The sequence below is a fragment of the Anser brachyrhynchus genome (genome assembly GCF_964034855.1).
Source record: "Anser brachyrhynchus genome assembly, chromosome: 1".
Classification (NCBI taxonomy): domain Eukaryota; kingdom Metazoa; phylum Chordata; class Aves; order Anseriformes; family Anatidae; genus Anser; species Anser brachyrhynchus.
In genome coordinates, this window is record NC_137694.1 from 209,550,846 (window position 1) to 209,569,254 (window position 18,409).

At 44.9% G+C, this 18,409-nt stretch overlaps 1 protein-coding gene across 4 annotated transcripts in view; it reads right to left on the reverse strand.

Moving 5' to 3' along the window:
- The window catches only part of MYO7A (myosin VIIA), a 95,210-nt gene that overhangs the window by 9,991 nt on the left and 66,810 nt on the right, over positions 1-18,409 (reverse strand). For all 4 annotated transcript variants that reach the window (XM_080576362.1, XM_080576365.1, XM_080576363.1 and 1 more), the window contains 18 exons: positions 18,002-18,220; positions 17,735-17,842; positions 16,963-17,172; positions 16,209-16,412; positions 15,223-15,399; positions 14,599-14,688; positions 13,196-13,323; positions 11,821-11,947; positions 7,685-7,804; positions 6,759-6,932; positions 6,136-6,363; positions 4,744-4,914; positions 3,582-3,699; positions 3,163-3,289; positions 2,879-3,048; positions 2,578-2,768; positions 1,906-2,030; positions 928-1,085 (listed from right to left, as the gene is read on the reverse strand). In XM_080576362.1, coding sequence (XP_080432488.1) covers positions 928-1,085; positions 1,906-2,030; positions 2,578-2,768; positions 2,879-3,048; positions 3,163-3,289; positions 3,582-3,699; positions 4,744-4,914; positions 6,136-6,363; positions 6,759-6,932; positions 7,685-7,804; positions 11,821-11,947; positions 13,196-13,323; positions 14,599-14,688; positions 15,223-15,399; positions 16,209-16,412; positions 16,963-17,172; positions 17,735-17,842; positions 18,002-18,220 — 2,845 coding nt within the window. The remainder of the gene's footprint in view (positions 1-927; positions 1,086-1,905; positions 2,031-2,577; positions 2,769-2,878; positions 3,049-3,162; positions 3,290-3,581; positions 3,700-4,743; positions 4,915-6,135; positions 6,364-6,758; positions 6,933-7,684; positions 7,805-11,820; positions 11,948-13,195; positions 13,324-14,598; positions 14,689-15,222; positions 15,400-16,208; positions 16,413-16,962; positions 17,173-17,734; positions 17,843-18,001; positions 18,221-18,409) is intronic.

Genomic DNA, 18,409 nt, shown 5'->3' on the forward strand with positions numbered 1-18,409 from the left:
CATCATCTCAGGTCAGAAAGAACCACTTTGTGGTTGGGATGTAGGCCTAGGAAAGTTCTGTGACTACTGTGTTACCTGATCACACATAGTGATACCACTATAAAAGACCAGATTTTCAGCTGGTGTCATGAGGCAGAGCTCTGCAGACAGCACTGGAGCTGTGGTAACATAAACCAAATGATGACCTTCACCACTTCACCATATTGTACCTATTCTGCATGACAACAGGTCACAGTATTCTGAATAAATGTGTTTAACATGGAAAGGAGAATGATAAAATTGCAGATGTTCTCAATTTTTACCAGTCCTTTTAGTTCCTACTACTGCTGTTATTTGCTGCTAGGAGGAAAACTGTAGCAGCAGTAACTGTGCTGTAGCATCAGTACCGGGTTTATACCAACAGAACTGTTCGAACTAAAGTCTGTATCCTAGAGCAAAACCCTACCAAAACACAAAGGCGACTTCCACAGGTTAGATTTATATTTGTACTCAGCTTCTTTCTCCCATGCTGTCTTTATTCTGCCAGGAAAGTGATACTCAGGCATCAAGCCCTGTCCCTGAGGCCATGAGGACTAGTTTGTATCCATAATGATTAGGTCTACTCCCTTCTACAGCAGATGCATCCTGGAGAGTTGAAGCAAGCCAAAACAGAACTGTTGAGTTAACCGCTAAGCGATGTGTACCTGCAAGACTCAGTAACTTACTCCCTGGACCTTGCTTATGGAGAAGACACCCATCAGCTCTCAAGGATGCTCAAATACAGATTTCGGGATCAGATCCATCTCCAAGTCCATGACATGGTCCCAAAGCCCTTAAGAGGGACCAGAAACCTTTCTATGGGCTTTAGTTGGGTCTCTGAAGAAGCTGCTCAGCCCTTTGCCTGTCAGCCCTGTTGCCCAAGGGGTGCCCCAGGAAGTGGAAGGATATCAATGAAGGCCATGCAGGCTTCTTGGGACAGCTCCTCGCTCCCCAGGATCTTCTTCAGCAACGGCTGTTTGATGGGCTCACGGGTGTAACACCACAACTTGTCCTTCCCACGGCTCTTGGTGATCATGACCCTGCTCAGGGTGTGCTTGGGTGGTGGCCTGGTGGCAAAAGCAAAGCAAAAGGAAAGGTGGAAAGGTTTGGACTGTGTGTAACCAGCGCTTCACCTGGAAGGTTGTTCACAACACCAGAATAAAGAACTCTTACACCAAGTGGCTATTCACAGTTTTACAGAGTATCCGTCTCCCGCTGTGTCCAAAGGTAGTCATTTTTCCTTTCCTAGGGCTCAGAAAAGTCCCTTTTGGACCCTATCCAAGCACCTTTTCTACTGAAATAAAAAAAAAAAAAAAAAAAAAAAAAGCTTCTAACCACAAGAGAAGGGGTGATGGCAATGGGTGGTGAGGGAGATGGGCAGCAACAATGAAAGAATATTGCCCAGTAGAACAAACCCACCAGGGTGAAGACATCTCACAGGACTTGGTCTGTCTCCATGGGCTGCCAACCCCTCTAAACAGGAGTGGGAGTTTTTTGATCAGTCCGGTAAGCTACATTCAGCAGTGGTGCATGCTTTGGAGCTGAGATGAAAATGTCCCCACGTAATTCACCTGCTGCCTACGTGGTCTCAGGCTGTGTAAGGGATCACTGGGAAGGAATACTAGACCACTAAGCACAGCCTCCCACATAACATCAAATTTCATACCTTTACACCTCTGCTGAGCCAATTAAGAAATCCCTCATAAAACCTTGTCTGTGGAAAATTTATAACCCATATGCCATGTCCTAAACTGAAGGCTGCAATTATATAGAATCACACAAAGGGATATTTAGAGTCTTTTCCAGCAGACAAAAAATCCTGATTCCCAAGCTACTTGGAGATGGATTCCTACACCTGCATTTTTTTGAAAAGGTTGAAAAAATCACCTAAAATAGTCATAGGAAAATTCCTCCAAGGTGTATGGTTTCACCCTCTCTTCACTGTCTGAAATTGCCATCTGGGAGGTTCTGATAACGTCTTGTCGTTGGTCAGGGGTCATCGTGACGAGTGCCTGTGGGTTGAAAAGTTCTCTGTCATCTAATATGTTTGATATATTTGAAGCATCCAGGGAGAGGAAGCAGATACAAAATGAAAAGACCGGCAGGGAGTGAGTAAGAATAACCTACTAATTCCAGTTAATAGGCAGTAAGTAATGTGCAACTGTTATTTCTCTGTGCCATTCTCAGTCACTTATATAAAGAATAATGTGTTTCCATCATGTGGATCATTTCCTAATGAGGAGAATGCGTTTTGGATCCTACAGCTCTATAGGTGAATGTAGTGGCTTCCTCTAACCCCAAATACAGTGGAAATTAATCAGGCCAGCTGGAGGATGTTCATGGATATTTCAAGCCATAAGTCTTCAAAGTGAAAAGATCAGAGGAAAGGCTGAGACACTACTACAACAGATCACTTCTGACTTGGACAACTTGCCACCTCTCTCAGCCACACTGGTTTCCACATTATTGTCAGGAAGACTAGCTAGATCTAAGCTCTCCAGGAAGGCTTTGACCTCCTCAGGCTTTGTATCAAGTTGTGCTATGTGTAAGACAACTTACCACGATCTCCAGGGGAGGCATGGTGACTGTAGGCAAGACATAGACAGAATCTGTCGGGAAATCCCCTCTCTGCTTGGTCCGTTCATTGAACCCGTTAGCCCACCCTGAGTTCATCACGTGTTCTCCCGTGTCCTGGTCAAGAACTATGAGGTCTCCTTTCAGGAAGCTGAGGAACCCAGATTCTTCTCCCACTGCAATAAAAACAACCATTAGTATTTTTATTTTTTATTTTTTTCCCCAAATCCCTTTGGAGTAACTAATATGCCTACATGTTTGCCACTGGATCAGACTACTTACTTACCAGGGTTTGGGTTGTCTTGGAGAGTGACCACGTACTTGGATCTTTTCCTTAGTCCTTCAAGGAAGGTCACCACAAGGTCCCGGATATCCTCTGCATTGTTGGAGGTGAAAGTGTATTCATCTCCTTTAATGGTGGCCAAGGTGAAACTCTGTCCTTGCAGTTTTCCCCCTCTGGGATATGTTTTCATAGAAGATATAAACAGGAAATATAATGGGCTCAAGAGGCAAAGCCTGGGAAAATACTGCTTTAGGGTAAGATCACCAGCTAAAGTTATTCTTCCTTACCTGCTGCTTGACACAGCTGTGATCTCTGGGAAAGAGAGTTCTAAGAGAACCTGCTCCTGTTCATCCACAAAGTACACTCCTGTCCAGTTGACAGCTACGATCACATCATTTTTAGGGAGGCTTGGCCCTGGATTGAAGGCAATACATACAATCAGTTCAGGAAGGGTCTTATGATATAAAATATTGTGTGTATTTCAAAGGAAAATGCAATGTTAAAAAAAAAATCATTTATTTTTAGTAAGAAAAATAGCGGCAGAATCATAGATGGAGCCATTGCTAATCAGGAGGCACCAAAAAATAATGTGTCTAAAATAGACCACATAGATGACCCATTAGGTCTTATTGTCTATGAAGTTCCTGCTCTTCTTCTTTTTGCCTTTGACTATCCCATGCTCCAGGGATGTGCTCTACTGACTCACCTGAGAATTTGAAGGCTTCATAAAACCGAGAAAACAGCAAAGGCCACTTGAAACGTGCAAAATCCACCACCTCTTCTTTGACTTTTTTGGGATCTGTCCTCTTCTGAGTATAAATTCCCTACCAACAAAGCAAACCACAACCAACATGAAGCACAAACCCAGTTATATCTAGAAAGAGAGCAAAACTTAATTGAAATTCATCCAATCCATGCCATCTGAAGATCTTGGAATCAATATTAATTTATATCTTGATGATGTTAAGGGCCAAACCAAATCCTACAGGAACAAGTGATAGGTTGGACAAAGTCCTAGCAAAATTCTGGTTCCCACTTGAGGAAATAGTTTGCCTCTGAGAAGTCTGGGCGAGCTTCTAGAGTGACAAGTCTATGTGGGATTAATCTCAACTAACTTTGGGTTTCCCTAATGAAGGTGTCTGCCTTTCAGCCTGACAGCCCTTTAGCTGGAAATAAATACTCCGTGGCCCTTAAACATAGGCAGCTAGCTTCATTTAGGATGTTTTCAGAAACCTGAGACTACTATAAGTAGCTGACAGGTGGCTGGTGGAGGACCTGCAAGATCCAGGCCTTTCTGGACCATGAATACCCCAAGCAACTGATTTGTGACCCTGTGTTTCCACTGGCAGAACTGGGAGATGAGACCAAGCAAACATGGAGATGCTTGCATTTAGGGGTCTAAATCTGAAGCTGGCCCCTGCCTTTTAGTGAGTGCCAGTCCTCATGCCTGCATTACCAACCCTCATGGTGGTAATGAGTTATGGGAAGTGTGGGTTTGATTAATCTGCAGGAGGGTGTCACAGATAGACACCAGGGATGTTTTACACAACATCTGGCACAATAAGGTCTCAATACTGGGACATAAGACACCACTGTACTGCAAAGAGCAACACCACAATCCTGTCTATCAGGAATGAAACCCCAGAGATGGCATTTTCCTTCTCACAGTGAATCTCTGCAGGTTGTCTTCTTCTGTCAGAGCTTGCATTGAAAGCAGAGGTAATGCTGAATATGATTAGTGCAAAACCTTCCCTTTTCCCTTTGCTTTAGCTTCAGGCAAGGCCAAGAGCTGAGCTACAGCGTCTGATGTGTGTTTAAAAGGCACATGATGCTACTGAAGCTACTTGCCAGGTGATCTATTGTCCCACCTTTTTATGTGCAGCTATAATGAGCTGAGCCCATTTCTCCACCGTTTTCGAAGCTGTGATCTCTCTGTCTGGGATGTAGGATGGAATTAGGTTTAGAAGCCTTTCCAGTACCATTTCTGACCCGTAGTCCACGTAGTACTGCTGAGAAGCCAGTTCTGCCAGATCTTCTTCCTGTGGGAGTCAAACAAGCCAACGCAATGCTGCTACCAGGCCACTCACTGCAACATCCATCCTCCACAGCTCAAGGAACCCTCTTTAGAGGAAGAATGCTGCCTCAGGTTGGGTTAGGGACTCTTCCTTTCAGTAGCATTTCACCAGTGCTTTTTGCACATCCAAAATTCAGGAAATTGACCAGTATAAGCTATGACTGAGCCATAACATGTTCAGTGATCAGCACATAGCAAGGCACTGTAGTGTGTGAACATGCTTTACACTGTCTTTCCTTGAAATTTAGCCTGCTTCTGACGCCTGCAACATCAGGTGCCTGCAGCAGTGGGTGATTTTCCTATGGTAAACAGAGTTTAGTGGTTGCAAACTGTGTGTATCCATGATTTTGAAACTTGAGAAGCCCAGCAAGGGAAGCACCTGTGCATAATGCAAAACTGCAAAATGTTACTTTGGTTCAGCTGCATTCCAAGCACTTTGGGATGAAATAATAGAGCTACTGAGATAATAATAGCACAGGGAGATGAGGAGCAAGAGAACAAGAGAACAAATTGATGCAATAAAGATGGGAAAAGATGCTTTAGTCCCCAGGGTGCCTGGACTCTAGTGGTCCACAGGAGAACAAGTAGAATATGAGGAAGAGGGGTATCCAGGTTGACACCTGGATGATTTTAAACACAAGCAAGACAAAATGTAATGGATACTGTCAGAGATTTTGATGTTTCTTGAGATGCTCCTTTCAGTGACACTGGAATAATTCTGTAAGCTCACAGAGACTTCAGAGACATAGTTTTCTGCTGCCAATGTCCCTTCAGCGTATTGGGAGTATTGCTGTGTTTGTATTGCATAGCACAGGTCTGGGTATCCTGAGAAGCCTGTCTTAGGTCTAAAGCTAAGCAGGATTCACCAAACAAGATCCTGCCATGTACTCCTGATTGGGTTACAGGGTTCCTGTAGCCCTCCAAACTGAGGCTGATGGATGAGGTGGCCATTCAGTCTCCACCAAAAGTCAACAGGAGAGGGTGCTCACGTAGCACATGGGAAAGTCTGGTATATTCCCAGCCAAGAGGATCTGATTCCTGCAGCTCCTGTTTCCTAAGTGTACACCATAATACCCAGTATAACAGGTGGTCATGGAGGAAGATTTCTCATCTCCTTTGGTGGAGCGTACTTTGCCATGCCAAGAACATATGCTGGATAAGACCAGAAGCTGTTGAGGACACTTACCTTGTCACACCGATACTCCCCAAACTTCACCCCTCGGACGATCTGTTGATAAATTAGATTGGTGGCCACGTTGTCCTCACTCGGATTGTGCCAGGGGGTGAAGATCTCCTTCCTGAAGAAGAGCCGCCACGGTGCGTTGCGCTCCTGTGCTCCTTGCTCTTTGGCATACTGCTCACACTGAGACACAGCGTCCATCACATGGTCATTGCCGCTCCCCAGAGAAGAGACCTGGTCAGGGCACAGGAAAAAGGTGGAATTAATCTAAAGGCTGATATCTCCACGTAGAGAGGTAGTCCAAGGCACTTCTGGAAGCCTCTGGCCCAACCTCCTGCTCAGAGCAGGCTCATCTTTGATCGGGTTGCTCCATGCCTTCTCCTGTTAATAACTTCTGAATATCTCCAACGAGGGAGATTTCATAGTCTCTCTGCAACACTGCTGCAGTGTATGACTGTTACTGTGAAAATCCTGCTGGCCTCTGCACAGTAGACATGTTTCTTCCTGACCTTTTTGCTTGCCATCTGCTCATACTGCAGTGTCCTTCTGCCCTCTGGAAGATATGTAACAGCAAGGGGAATCTCCCTTTTCTTTTATAGAGCCACTCAGGATCAAAAATTAAAACATACCTTGTCAAAAAGCGCGATGTAAAGCGAAAAGCCAAATCGGTCCTTCAGGCTGATTTTGTCGGCCAAAGAATTACAGAGCTCTTTAGCAGTCGTTGCAGAGTCTGTCAGCAGTGTTTTTGTTGTCCCATCCATAAATGTGACAGGCAGCATGATCGGTTTCTTGGACTTGGTTGCCTAATGAGGTTAAAGTCAGGCTTTATGAAGGCATGCAAATTTCAACCCCATCTAGACTATTTACCTGTGTACTCTTCCCCCCAGAAAGTGGTAACTGTTTTCTAATTCCTGGTCCCAGTGACTGGCTACATTTCAATGCTTCCATAATGTACTTCTCAACAGGATAATGTATGGTCAGCCACTGGAAGCACTTGGAAATCTCAGATTTTGGAAATGATATATTCTGTCATTGAAGTATCTGATCTAGTAAATCCAAGAATGCTCAGGAATGCTTCTGGGCACCGAAGCACAATTGTCTATGCTAGTAAAGCAGCGTAGAAAATCAGTATATATTGCATAAACTGGGCTTGTTCCAACTATAGCTGCCCCTGAGCATGCTTGGGCAGCTGTGATGCTCCAAAGCCCGTTCTTAGAAGATGGTTTGCCTGCAGCCAATTCTTCCATTCTGGAAGAATTCCTAGCATACACGGGGGCTTGCTCAATGCCAGCTGGCCTCAGTGCCCGAGAACATTCTTGCACACATTTAATTTACAGGTATTGATGTTGGCAAAGGGCATGATCTTCAATATGCACTGGGGCAAAGCCAGGCTGTGAGGGGAATGCAGTATTTTGGAAACACCTGACAATTCTTGAGAGAAATAGGCATTTTTGTCACGCTGCTTTCTGTCCTGCCAGAGATGTGGTTCCTGTGATAGTGAAAGGCTCCAACCCTGAGCCCCAGCTGCCTGGGGAGGGGATGGAGGGGCTCATACCTGCAGTTCCAGCCAGCTGGGTGGCTGTGTCCTTGTCCCGTTGGCAAACGTCCTCCGCAGCCTTTCTTCGCAATAGGGAGCATAACCAGGGGGGCCTCCATTGATAAAGTTCCTTAAATACTGTTTGCAGCAGGGAACACTTCGGTTAGGCCATCAGCTCAAGGAGCCAAACATTTGCAAAGGTTAAAAAGCAAATATTTATTGGAGAAAAGCCCTCTGGGACTGCTAAATGCAGGGATACCACTCAAGCTCAGGGCTTTCCTAAACCACATTGCTGGAAGCTGAGAGAGGGTAGGACACTCTGCACCCTTGCCTTCTTCTTACACCATGCATTTCTGGCCTCGGTGGAGGTAAAATACTGGCGTAGACAGCTCTTTGATCAAAGCCAGTGCAGCAGATTTTATGTTCCTCCTATTGCTGCCATTGATTAAAATCTCTAGAAAGTATTTTAAAGATGTATCATAAAATGCTATTGAATGTAGGCCAGAATGATGGGAGTGAATTAAAAATATATATATATGTAAATAATGATCAGGAGAACTGTAAGCAAATGTCACTCAAAACACTTCTCTGCCAATTGAAAAGATACTTCACAATTACATTAAACAGATGTTTCCTTAGTCAGATTTTAAATTGTATTTTAAAAGACTCTAAACAAGAATTCGAAGCACTTCACCCTATGTTAAAAATACAATCATGTTATTGTACAGAAAGTTAAATCCAGTGACTTCCACAATATGAGAAAGACACTCAAAATTATTACATAAATATATTGGCCAAACAGGTAGCTAAGACTAAGAGTTCTGTAAATCATATCTTTTAGAGAAACTTTATAGATAGATAGCTGTCCGAGTGATAACACATGGCTGTTCCTTCAGTAACAGAAACTCTTCTTTATAACACTGACACTCCATAAATAACATGGGTAGAGAAACAGACATCTCCATCAATCATAACTTACAGAGATACTCTTAAATAGCTAGGTAAAAGAAGCAGGCTATATGAGTAGGAGCTGTTGCAAATGATTGCAAGCATTTGATGCTGTGTAGAAGTGTAGTTTTAATTATGCTGCTAATAATGTACTATGTATTTATATATATATTTCGTGTATCTCCTTTTTGGGGTGGAACCTTCCCACCAAAGTCCATCATTAATTAAAAAAAGGTACAAAGAGCAAGAGTGAAGATGTGTATTGACCCATGCTTAGCAGATGGTGTGATAAAGGTTTCTAATAGGATCCAAATCATGACCTTCATATTTAGGAACAGAAAAACATATGTAAGCCTGCCTGCCTCATTAAACTAAACTTCTCAAAATGTTCAGTCCTAACTGATATACTTCAGAGTTGTGGAACAATTTCAGGGTACAAAATTTTCTTGAAATTCTGCATCTTATTTTCCATAACATTGCTGTTATTAAAGTTAAACCCAAAATGAAAGGTTCAGGAAAAAAGTAACCAGGAATCTGGTAGAACATTCACAGTACATTTCCATTGCATGGCAAACTATAGAAAGAAATGCTAACAGATATTTACCCTTATGTGTTTTTTCTTCTATTAAAACAGTGGATAATTACGGCTAAAAGATAAGTTCAGGCATTAATTAAAAAATAGGTGAGGTTAACAAAACACCTTTTCTTAACTGGCTGATAATGATTGGCTATCATCATTCAGCTGTAGCTATAGCAAGGTTAAAGCAGTAGTCAGTAAAGTCATGGTAAATCAGAATTTGGCCAACTACTAACTCCTTAAAAAGGGTATTGATAGATTAAAAGCACAATAGTAAGGTCTGGTGCTGATGTGGTGTTTGTCTCCCAGTCAAGATCGAGCTGAACTAGGTGGCCTGGGCTAATGTAGCTTCAAAGTGAAGCATTTACTGAACACCTGAAATTTTTGACTATTGCTCTGCTTTTTACAAAACAAAAAAGTGGGTCTGCATGGGAAAGTATGCTGTTGGGGGGCAGAACCAACATTTCATTGGGAGAATATTGTATTTTGAAACATATCATCTTAAGGTGGAAGGTATCACTGGTGTTCCTCTGGATTAATACAGAGGCTTCGGAGGAGCTCCAAGACATGGCCCAGGTCATTGCCTATGTATTGCTGTTTGCAAAACTGGAGCTTGGGAAGGCAAACCACAGTGTGTGGCTGCAGGGGGTGTTCACACGCATACTCAAGGAGCCTCGGTCACCACAGGCTGCCCATGGGAACAGAAACTCTTTTGGTAGGAGATTCAGAGTGGGACCCTGGCTTATGGTCTCAGAATTGCCCTCGAGAGGAGCCCCTCTCTCTCCATGTACTATAAAAAGGAGGCAAGTATCTGAAATTAGATGGTATGAGTACTCCCTTTTGTCCCCAGCAGCCCAAGGTGTAAAAAAGGGCTGATCTACTGCCCAAGATGAGTAAGAGCAGAATTAGCAAAAACCTTCCCCAAAGCTTTTGGGAATATTGCCTTGTATTTCAGCACGGACCAGGACTTTGGGCAGAAGTACATGCCTGAGGCTTCAAAGCTGCTCATAAATTATTTCTGAGAAGTGCTTCACTCACCTAAAATAATTTTCCATTATTAAAGATTTAAATTCACACAATCTCCCGTGACATGCTTTCTCAGATCTCATTTCCAGACATAATTTCATTTTCTGCCACTTTGCCAGTGATTTATCTGTTTTATTAGATTTCACACTGGCAGGGCCTGGGGATGAAGAAGGGATTTCTATTCTTGGCTTTGGCTTTTTCAATACTGAGGACCTGATCTGATATCTATGGAAACTAATGGAACACCTTTATCTCCAGTGGGCCTGGGAGCAGGTCCAGGCTCCAACATTCAAAGATCTGAGAGGGAGGACAAAGGAAGTCTTTTCATGTCATGGCAAAGCAAAGACAAAGAACTGAGCCCTTTGCCCTGAGCTAGCCAAACTCTTAGTCATGGGATTAACTTGAGTGGCCCTGTGGGTGTTCGTCAGACTTAAGGTGTATAAATCATTTCAAAGGCAGGCTGTTCAAATCTAGGAACAAAACATGGACTTTGCCCAAGAAAAAAATAAAATCCTTAAGAAAAAAAATATATTTTCAATGTTGTAAGCCACCTATCTCCCACTGACTTCAGTCCAGCTGATCCACACTGCTTCTGAAGATATATCACATAGAATGAGAGAATCATAGAATCAGTCAGGAGGAAAACACCCTTAAGATCATCATGTCCAACCATCACCCAACACTACCAAGTCCACCTCTAAACCATGTCCCTAAGCACCACATCCACACATCCAGGGATGGTGACTCCACCGCTGCCCTGGGCAGCTTGTTCCAGTACCTAGCCATCTTTTCCACCAATAAATTCTTCCTGATATCTGACCCGAACCTGCCCTGGTGCAGCTTGAGGCTGTATCCTTGTGTCTGATCTCTTGTCACCTGAGAAAAGAGACTGATGCCTACCTCACTACAACCTTCTTTCAGGTATCTGTATAGAGCAATGAAGTGTCCCCTTAGCATCTATTTCATCTCCTAGGTGTCTGTCTAAAGAATTGGACAATTTCAGTATGAGACACTGTGGAGCAAGTATGCAGAAAGCTATGCAAACATACTTCCAGGTGAGTTAAACCTCTCCCTTTCTATGTGCAATTTTTTATATTAAATTGTATTTATAATTTGCCACATAGTACTCTTCCTTGACAAATTAGAGGACATGCCTTACATCATACTGGCAAAGCCAGCAGGTGCTTGACTGAATGCATAGACCTTTGGATGTGAGAAACGGGAGAAATGTGGGCATTCTAGCTGTGCAAATTCCACTTGTGACCTCTGATAATCCAGTTTCTGAGCAGAAGTCACCTAATCAATTTTGTTCATCTAGAGCGCAGGAGGCACCATTGGAATTTGTTGTCTACTTTCCCTTTACAGTCACTGGAAAGAAAGAGTTGTTTCTTAGGAGTAATTCATCTGACTAACTTTAGACATTGAGCTTGGGATCGTATACATTTTTCTTCCTGATTAGGAACTTTATATCATTGTCATTCCTGACAGAGCTGAAGACCAGGGTTTCTTTCACTGTCAAACCCAAGGGAAAAGCTGGTCCTAAGGATGGAAAAGAAAATGTATCAGCGGGTAATACCTGAGATAAATATCATCTACAATTTACCTTTACAAACTTCTCAGAAGGAGCAAAACATCCCACACAGAGGGACATCAGGATCCAACCCCTGGCATGGCTACTTTTGGATGGGTTCTGGGTCAGCTGTTTGCAGATTTGACAATAGATTTCATCCCTGCAATAAGAATGAAGATAAAACATTAGAGTTGACAAGGTGGCATTTTTCAGTGTGAGCAGACAGAGCCAGACCCTGCCTGCATGTGATACTTAAAGGTTCCTTTTGGAATTGCAAGGATATCAATTTAACTTTCCTAACAATGGCCACTCTGGTCATTGTACTCTCTAAAATGCCATCCTTCACCAGTTCTGTAACGTCAACTGAATTTTCCCTGTGCTTTGGATAAGATTTTCCAAAGTTGACCAACGCTTCTTAGAGAAAAGAGGAGTAAAAGGCAGTGGTAATGTTCAGGTCTCTGAATGTCACCTCTGGAAGATGGAGTCTATCTTACGAAGATGGAGTCTTTCTTACAAAGGTTTCCCAGTGATATCAAGTGAGTCTCCTAAACTAACTTTCATAGAGGGCCACCAGCCTGGAGTCCTCATTTGCTGGCTGTTACTCTTAGGACACCTGAACTTGCTTTGTGGAAGTCTTGGGAGCTATCAGATTCAGCAGAGGCCAAGGTTTGTCCAGCTCTTTTGTAAAACCAGATGTTCTCTGATACATCGATGGGTATCTCAATTTGGGAATTAACTTCCACTTTTGACTTTAACCTTTATTCTCCTCATGCACAATGAGAGATAACAGTACTTCCTCCTTTATATGTGAGGCAGCGAAAACTAGTCAGCCAGCCTGTTATGCTGACAAACGCCATGGAAAAGCCCACAAGTACACTACCAGGACTGCCTGTGGAGCAGACTTTGTGCAGAAATGTACAGCTTCCTGGTGAAGTGGGAGGAAAAAATGAAATGGATTGAGTTACAACACACACATAAATGGGCTAAACCAAAGACATGTAGTCATCCTTAATTTGGTACTTGTTAAATTTTGAATGCTTTATTTAGCAACTGAAATAAATTTCAGTTTTCCACTTCTGTGCCATTAAAATATTCATAGAAACAGAAGAGGTCTAAATGGTGAAACTGAAAACAAAGGGTGGTGAACAACAAGAGTGAGCCTTAATAAACCAATCCAGCAGCCACTAGCACTTTCAGAAGCCTTTGAATCCCTCTGCGTTGTCTTTTGATCAGGCTAGAGATGAACACTAAGGAACGTGACCCAGCCCAGCCCACATCGTACAACACAACTAGAAAAATGAGAGCTTTGCAGAGCTGCACACATGATCAACATCAATTGGACGAGAATAGCTCAATGAAGAAGGAACGAAACGAATGGCATGTTTATGCCTTTGTCCTGATTTCTAACCTTAATGCTGGCCTGAGGATGCCATTACCAATAATGAAATGGAGCTTCTCCAGGTTGGAGGTGGGCCGGTCTTCGAGCATGCTATTACCTTGGAGTGTGGACTCCCCGTCATGAAGTCTCTTTGTCACCTGCCAACCAGACACATTGCTCTCGTTCAGTACAGCTAGCTGCTACGGCCCCCCACCCCACCCCAGGTGTGGTGTGCTCCCCCAGGAGGACTCCTCCACCTTCCAGGAAGGGTCTCAGAAGTTCTTCAGTCTCACACATTATCAGTGATGGGAGGTTGTGGCTTTGTTGGCTTTAATTGCGTACTGGTGAAGCTGAAAATGGTTCTGCCTAGTCACGCTCCCACCTGCTTGGTCCTTGCCCAAGTTTTCTACAATAACACCTTTGCAACCAAGCACTGGGCTGGATCCACAGCTGGGAGAGAGCCACCAAGGGTCATTGGAATAACCTCAGCTTATTGCCAAGGAAGGCCTGTCCTTTCAACTCCATCTTATTCAAAAAAATGTTAAAACTAACAGAATGGACCCCCTCCCCATGCTAATGATGCAGCCAAGAGCACATAAGCATGGTGCTTTTTGTGCAGACAGGGTTGGCATTCACCCACCTACCAGCTCTCTGTCTCAGCTAGTCAACCCATTCTTCATTTAGAGCCACCGGGGAGAGATGAGCATTTCTAGAGTGCATTCAGAGCCACATTAGGATAAGATGGATTGGCTTCTGTTTCTCTCCACTGACTCTAAAGGGAAGGAGGGTGACTACCTCAGAGAGATCTTCATGCTGTCAAGCAACTACAGCCAGGTGAGATGGTGCCTGCTCTGGAAGTGGACACAAGGCAATGTGTAAAAGAAGACTGAATTCACATCTTTGCCTTGCTCTTACCCCTTTACCCAAAAGATTTTTTGCTCCTCATTCTTTTGGGGTGGTATTTTCTAAAGCTCTCAGCTTGGACTAACTGCTCCCCTAGGGAAATTTGCCCCTAGCACTGAAGAAGGGCAGAGGCAGAGGGCGGGTGAGCGCTTTTGGATACTACACCTCTGCTACCTATGCCCCAGAGGAGGGCAGGAAACTAAAAGCAGGGGTAACATTCAGACCATCACAAGTGGTGAGAGGTATTGGCAGCTGGATGGAGGGCTGTGAGAGAGGGGAGGGAAGGTGCTGGATGGATGGAGAACGAGAGCCGAGGGGAGGCCGGCGCGAGGTGCAGACTCAAGGAGACATGGGAAGCCAACCTTTCCCCTTAAACACTCCTTAAATCTTTCAGGCAGAGAGACAGGTAGCGCCAAACCCAGAGGAGGGCTGGTTCTATGTTGTCTAGGGAAAAGCAGAAGAGAGTCAGAGAGGGCTGCAGACAATCCAACGGCACTTGTGCTGCCAGGCGGCCAAGCGTCTCCTCTCACCTCCTCCGTCAGTTTGGATTTCTTCTTGAGGGTTAAGGAGACCAGTTTGTGCCGCACACTGTTCTTCTTGTGCCCATCAATGTGAGTACTCTGCAAAGCAAGAGGCATGGAGTGCAATGTGGTGAGATGAAGAGCCCTGCCGAGTAAGTCCTAAGATGAAGTCCTTCAAAGACACCCGAGAATGCACTGAGGATGCAACAGCGATTTTTATTTTTATTTTTTTTTGGATTTCCACAGCTTAATCTCCTGGTAACTCTTGACTTCCTTCTCCAAGATTAAGGGCACATTTTTAATTTTTTCTCCCAGAGCAGATCAACACAAAATCCCCAAAAGAGGGACTGATGATACAGGACACTGCACTCCCTCCATGTACCCTTTAGGGAGGAGAAGGGAGATCAAAGCCCCCTGAAAGACAGCAAGGCACTTCCCCAGCCACGTTACTGGGGGACATTCAGTTATCTGTGTGAAGGTGTAGGATCAACACCTGACACACAGGCAATTCTCCCTTTGTAGCATAATTGCAGAGGAAATTAGAAAACAGATTGGCTGCAGCAGAGCTGCAAGTCATTTCTTTCCAACACCTTCCAATACACAAATACAATCTCTCACAGCCATATCATTTACCTCTCCTTCTCCCTGCAGAGCCTGCAGTTCTTTCTTATAGGTCTTCTTCCCAAGAGTCTCATAGATTTTTGTCATCACCGGTATCTTCTCACCACCATCACTCATGGCTGTATGATATTTTGGCTCAGGGAGGTCTCCCATGAAACGGAGGATAGTGATCCACACAGCAAGTGCTGCCTGTAGGAAAATAAATTTAATCTTTAGCTCACAGCAGAGCAGTGGAGGGGGTGGTCAAACCATGCTGAATCCATCAGGATCACCACTGTGGTTTCCCTGTACATCTGCAGGAGACAAAACACTTTCCTGCACCCCACACAACAATTCTGCCTGCAACACGTTCCTCATCTGAGTGAGCAAAAGCTGGGCAGGCTGGTGGCCAGGACCACAAGGTCAGGCTCATGTGCTCATGCCATCATGACCGCGTTTGTGCAACATACGAGGGGCTTATTTCTTGGCTAGGAGATGTCACCCTTACAGAGAAGCAGTGACTGAGAACTCCTAACCCACTGCAGAAGAGGAGAACCATAGAGAAGGCAAATTCACAGCCAATGTAATGTTCATTATAGCCATGTGGGCTCAGTGCACTTCTGCCCTTGTACTTCTGGTTATAGGACAAGCATTTCTCCTCTCCTAGCTCTGCACTGGAGTACCTGGCGAGGTAAGAAACAACTTTTGCAGCAGCCAAATAACTTCTGTACTAGCTTAACAATTTGCATCATCCATGCCCTAAGCCCAGAACACTTTATTAACTGTTTTAACATGAATATCGAGGTACAGAGAAGGACTCACCACTATGTCCCTCTAATGCTTGCTGTCTTGTTTCAAAGCATGCTGGTGGGACAGTGTTTACCAACACATGATGAAGGCTGTGTTCTCCACTGAACCACATCAATGTATCCCAAAGGCAAACTGGTGCCCTTTGGGTGAAGAGCTCCCCAAGCTTCCTCCAAACCACCCTGCTCAAGGATTTTCATCCCCTTCCTCACCAGCTGGTCTCCTTCATCCTCGTGGTACAGGAGAGGCTGCTTGAGAGGCCGGCGAATGTAGGTGTGTGTTGTCGTGCCCTGGAAATATGTGGCAGCAAACTTGGCAAATTTGTACTCTGAAAGATCTTCCTCCTCTTCCTCAGGGAGAGGCAATGCTGCATCGAGGTCTTCTTCTTCCAGTTCCTTCTGGGCTCGCTCAAGATCCTGGTGGGAAAGGACGTCAGGTGCTCAGCATGGCTTTGGATGCTGAGCTACTCTTTCCCCTTGGTCCTGACTTGTCTGCCTATCTGTTTTCCACCCCAAAAGGAAAAGCCAGCTGGGGGGAAAACCAAGAAATGTTACTATGGAGCCCAAACAAAGCCTGAGTCCTGTAGGACTTGCTTTTGCCCAGCAACATTCCCAGATTGGTAGGAGAAACATTAAGTGTGGCCCCACTCCCACCATGGGTAAAAGGTAAAAGGTGTCCAAGAGCTAAATGTAATGAACCACGAGGGAGAACATCTCAGAGGCTATGGGTCCTCAAAGATCTTATAGCAATATTGCTCCCTTCCACGCAGCAGCCCCGGAGAAAGCCTGCAGACTGCATGTCTGCCCCAACCACCACATGGCAAACTTCTGTAGCCGTGAAAAAGGAAGGAATTCTTGAAGGAAGCCTTCAGAGATCCCCTTTTGGATTGCCTCACTCTACCCTGATAAATTCTTGTATTCCTAAAGCCTTTCATGTTATAGCCAGGCTTGTGTATGTCTGCAGTACCTCGAAGCCATTGGGTGCCTGCCCCTCCTGGCCAGGCAGGGAGGAGGTCGTCCCTAGGAATCCAAACATTTTGTCCACCATATCTGAGTCATTCACTGGCTCGTTGCGAGCTTTCTCCATTTTTTCTAAAAGCTCTTTCTTCCGACGTGCTTCCTCCTTTTCCTTTACTTCTCTCTCCGCATCTTCACGGGCCAGCTGGGCCAGGCGTACCTGGAGGGGGACACATGCAATGACTGAACTGCCTCCAAAGAGCCAGCTCTGAATTCCGCAGGGCCTGGATTTGCAAGGCAGAGTGCCCGGTGCTTGGGGCACTATGCCAGGAATGTGGCTTGGAGCAAACCAGTAGCATGTCTATGCCTCAGCTTCCTAACTGCAGGACAAAGCAGTAGAGTTTTCTCCCTCCTTAGTGCCTGCCTTGAGTCTCTGGTCCATGCACAGAGACTCCACTTACCTTATTTTTTCCTTCTATATATCTACCTATGCACACACACACATTATCTACACAGTGTGCCAACTCCCCCTTCAGCCTTCATACAAGACCAAAAGGAAGCAAATAATAACCATAATCTCTGACATTCCTGTGCAGCAGATCAGAAATTCTGGAGCAGCTTCAGTCTAGTTAGAACACAAAGGTCTTTAGAGAATTAAATACAAATAGGTCAAGCAGGGCAGAAATGTCTCAGATATTTTTGGCAATCCTCCTAAACAGAACAAACCCAAGCCCTGGAAAATGGTGATACAGAGCCTCAGAAAGAGAGCAGTCTTGGCGTACTTGGTGTTTCTTTTCTGCTTCCTCCTTGGCTTTCTTGGCACTCATCTCCTTTCGGAGCCGTTCCTCTTCCGCCAGCCGAAGTTTCTCTGCTTCCAGGCGCCGATGATACTGGTGAATAAACACAGGAGCCCTTCTAAACATTTACTGCTTTTTGGATTTTTTTGGTGCTTTTTAAACACCAGCCCCACAAACATGTGAGGCAGGAGCTATTTGTCTCCCCTGTCCCCACATCCATTTCACAGCCATCTTCTCCTCCTCAGTACTCACCTCTCCTCGGAGGCGCTTGTAGAGCCTTCGGGCGATCATGCCGCGGGCGTAGGCCTGGATGGTGAGGACAGCCCAGAGGCGGTGGCGGAAAGCCCTGCGGACCAGGTAGCCCCGGCACCGGGCCTGAAACTCAATGATGCGCCGTCGGGCCATGTGGTACTGCTTGTGGAGCTTACGGGATCGGTAGAGGGCCTGCAGTCTCAGGAAGCCGATCCGCATCTGCAAGAGGGAGCGGGATGATATCAGTCCATCACAGCCCACAGGCTTGTCCACCCTAAACAGGTTTCCCTCGCTAATATGCTTCCTTCATGGCTGTTAAAAAGAAATCAGCTCCCTCCAGGACAAGCCTTCGGGAGGGAAGTTCTCCAAGAAGGTGGAGAAACGAAGCCCTCCAGCTGCTGCATGGAT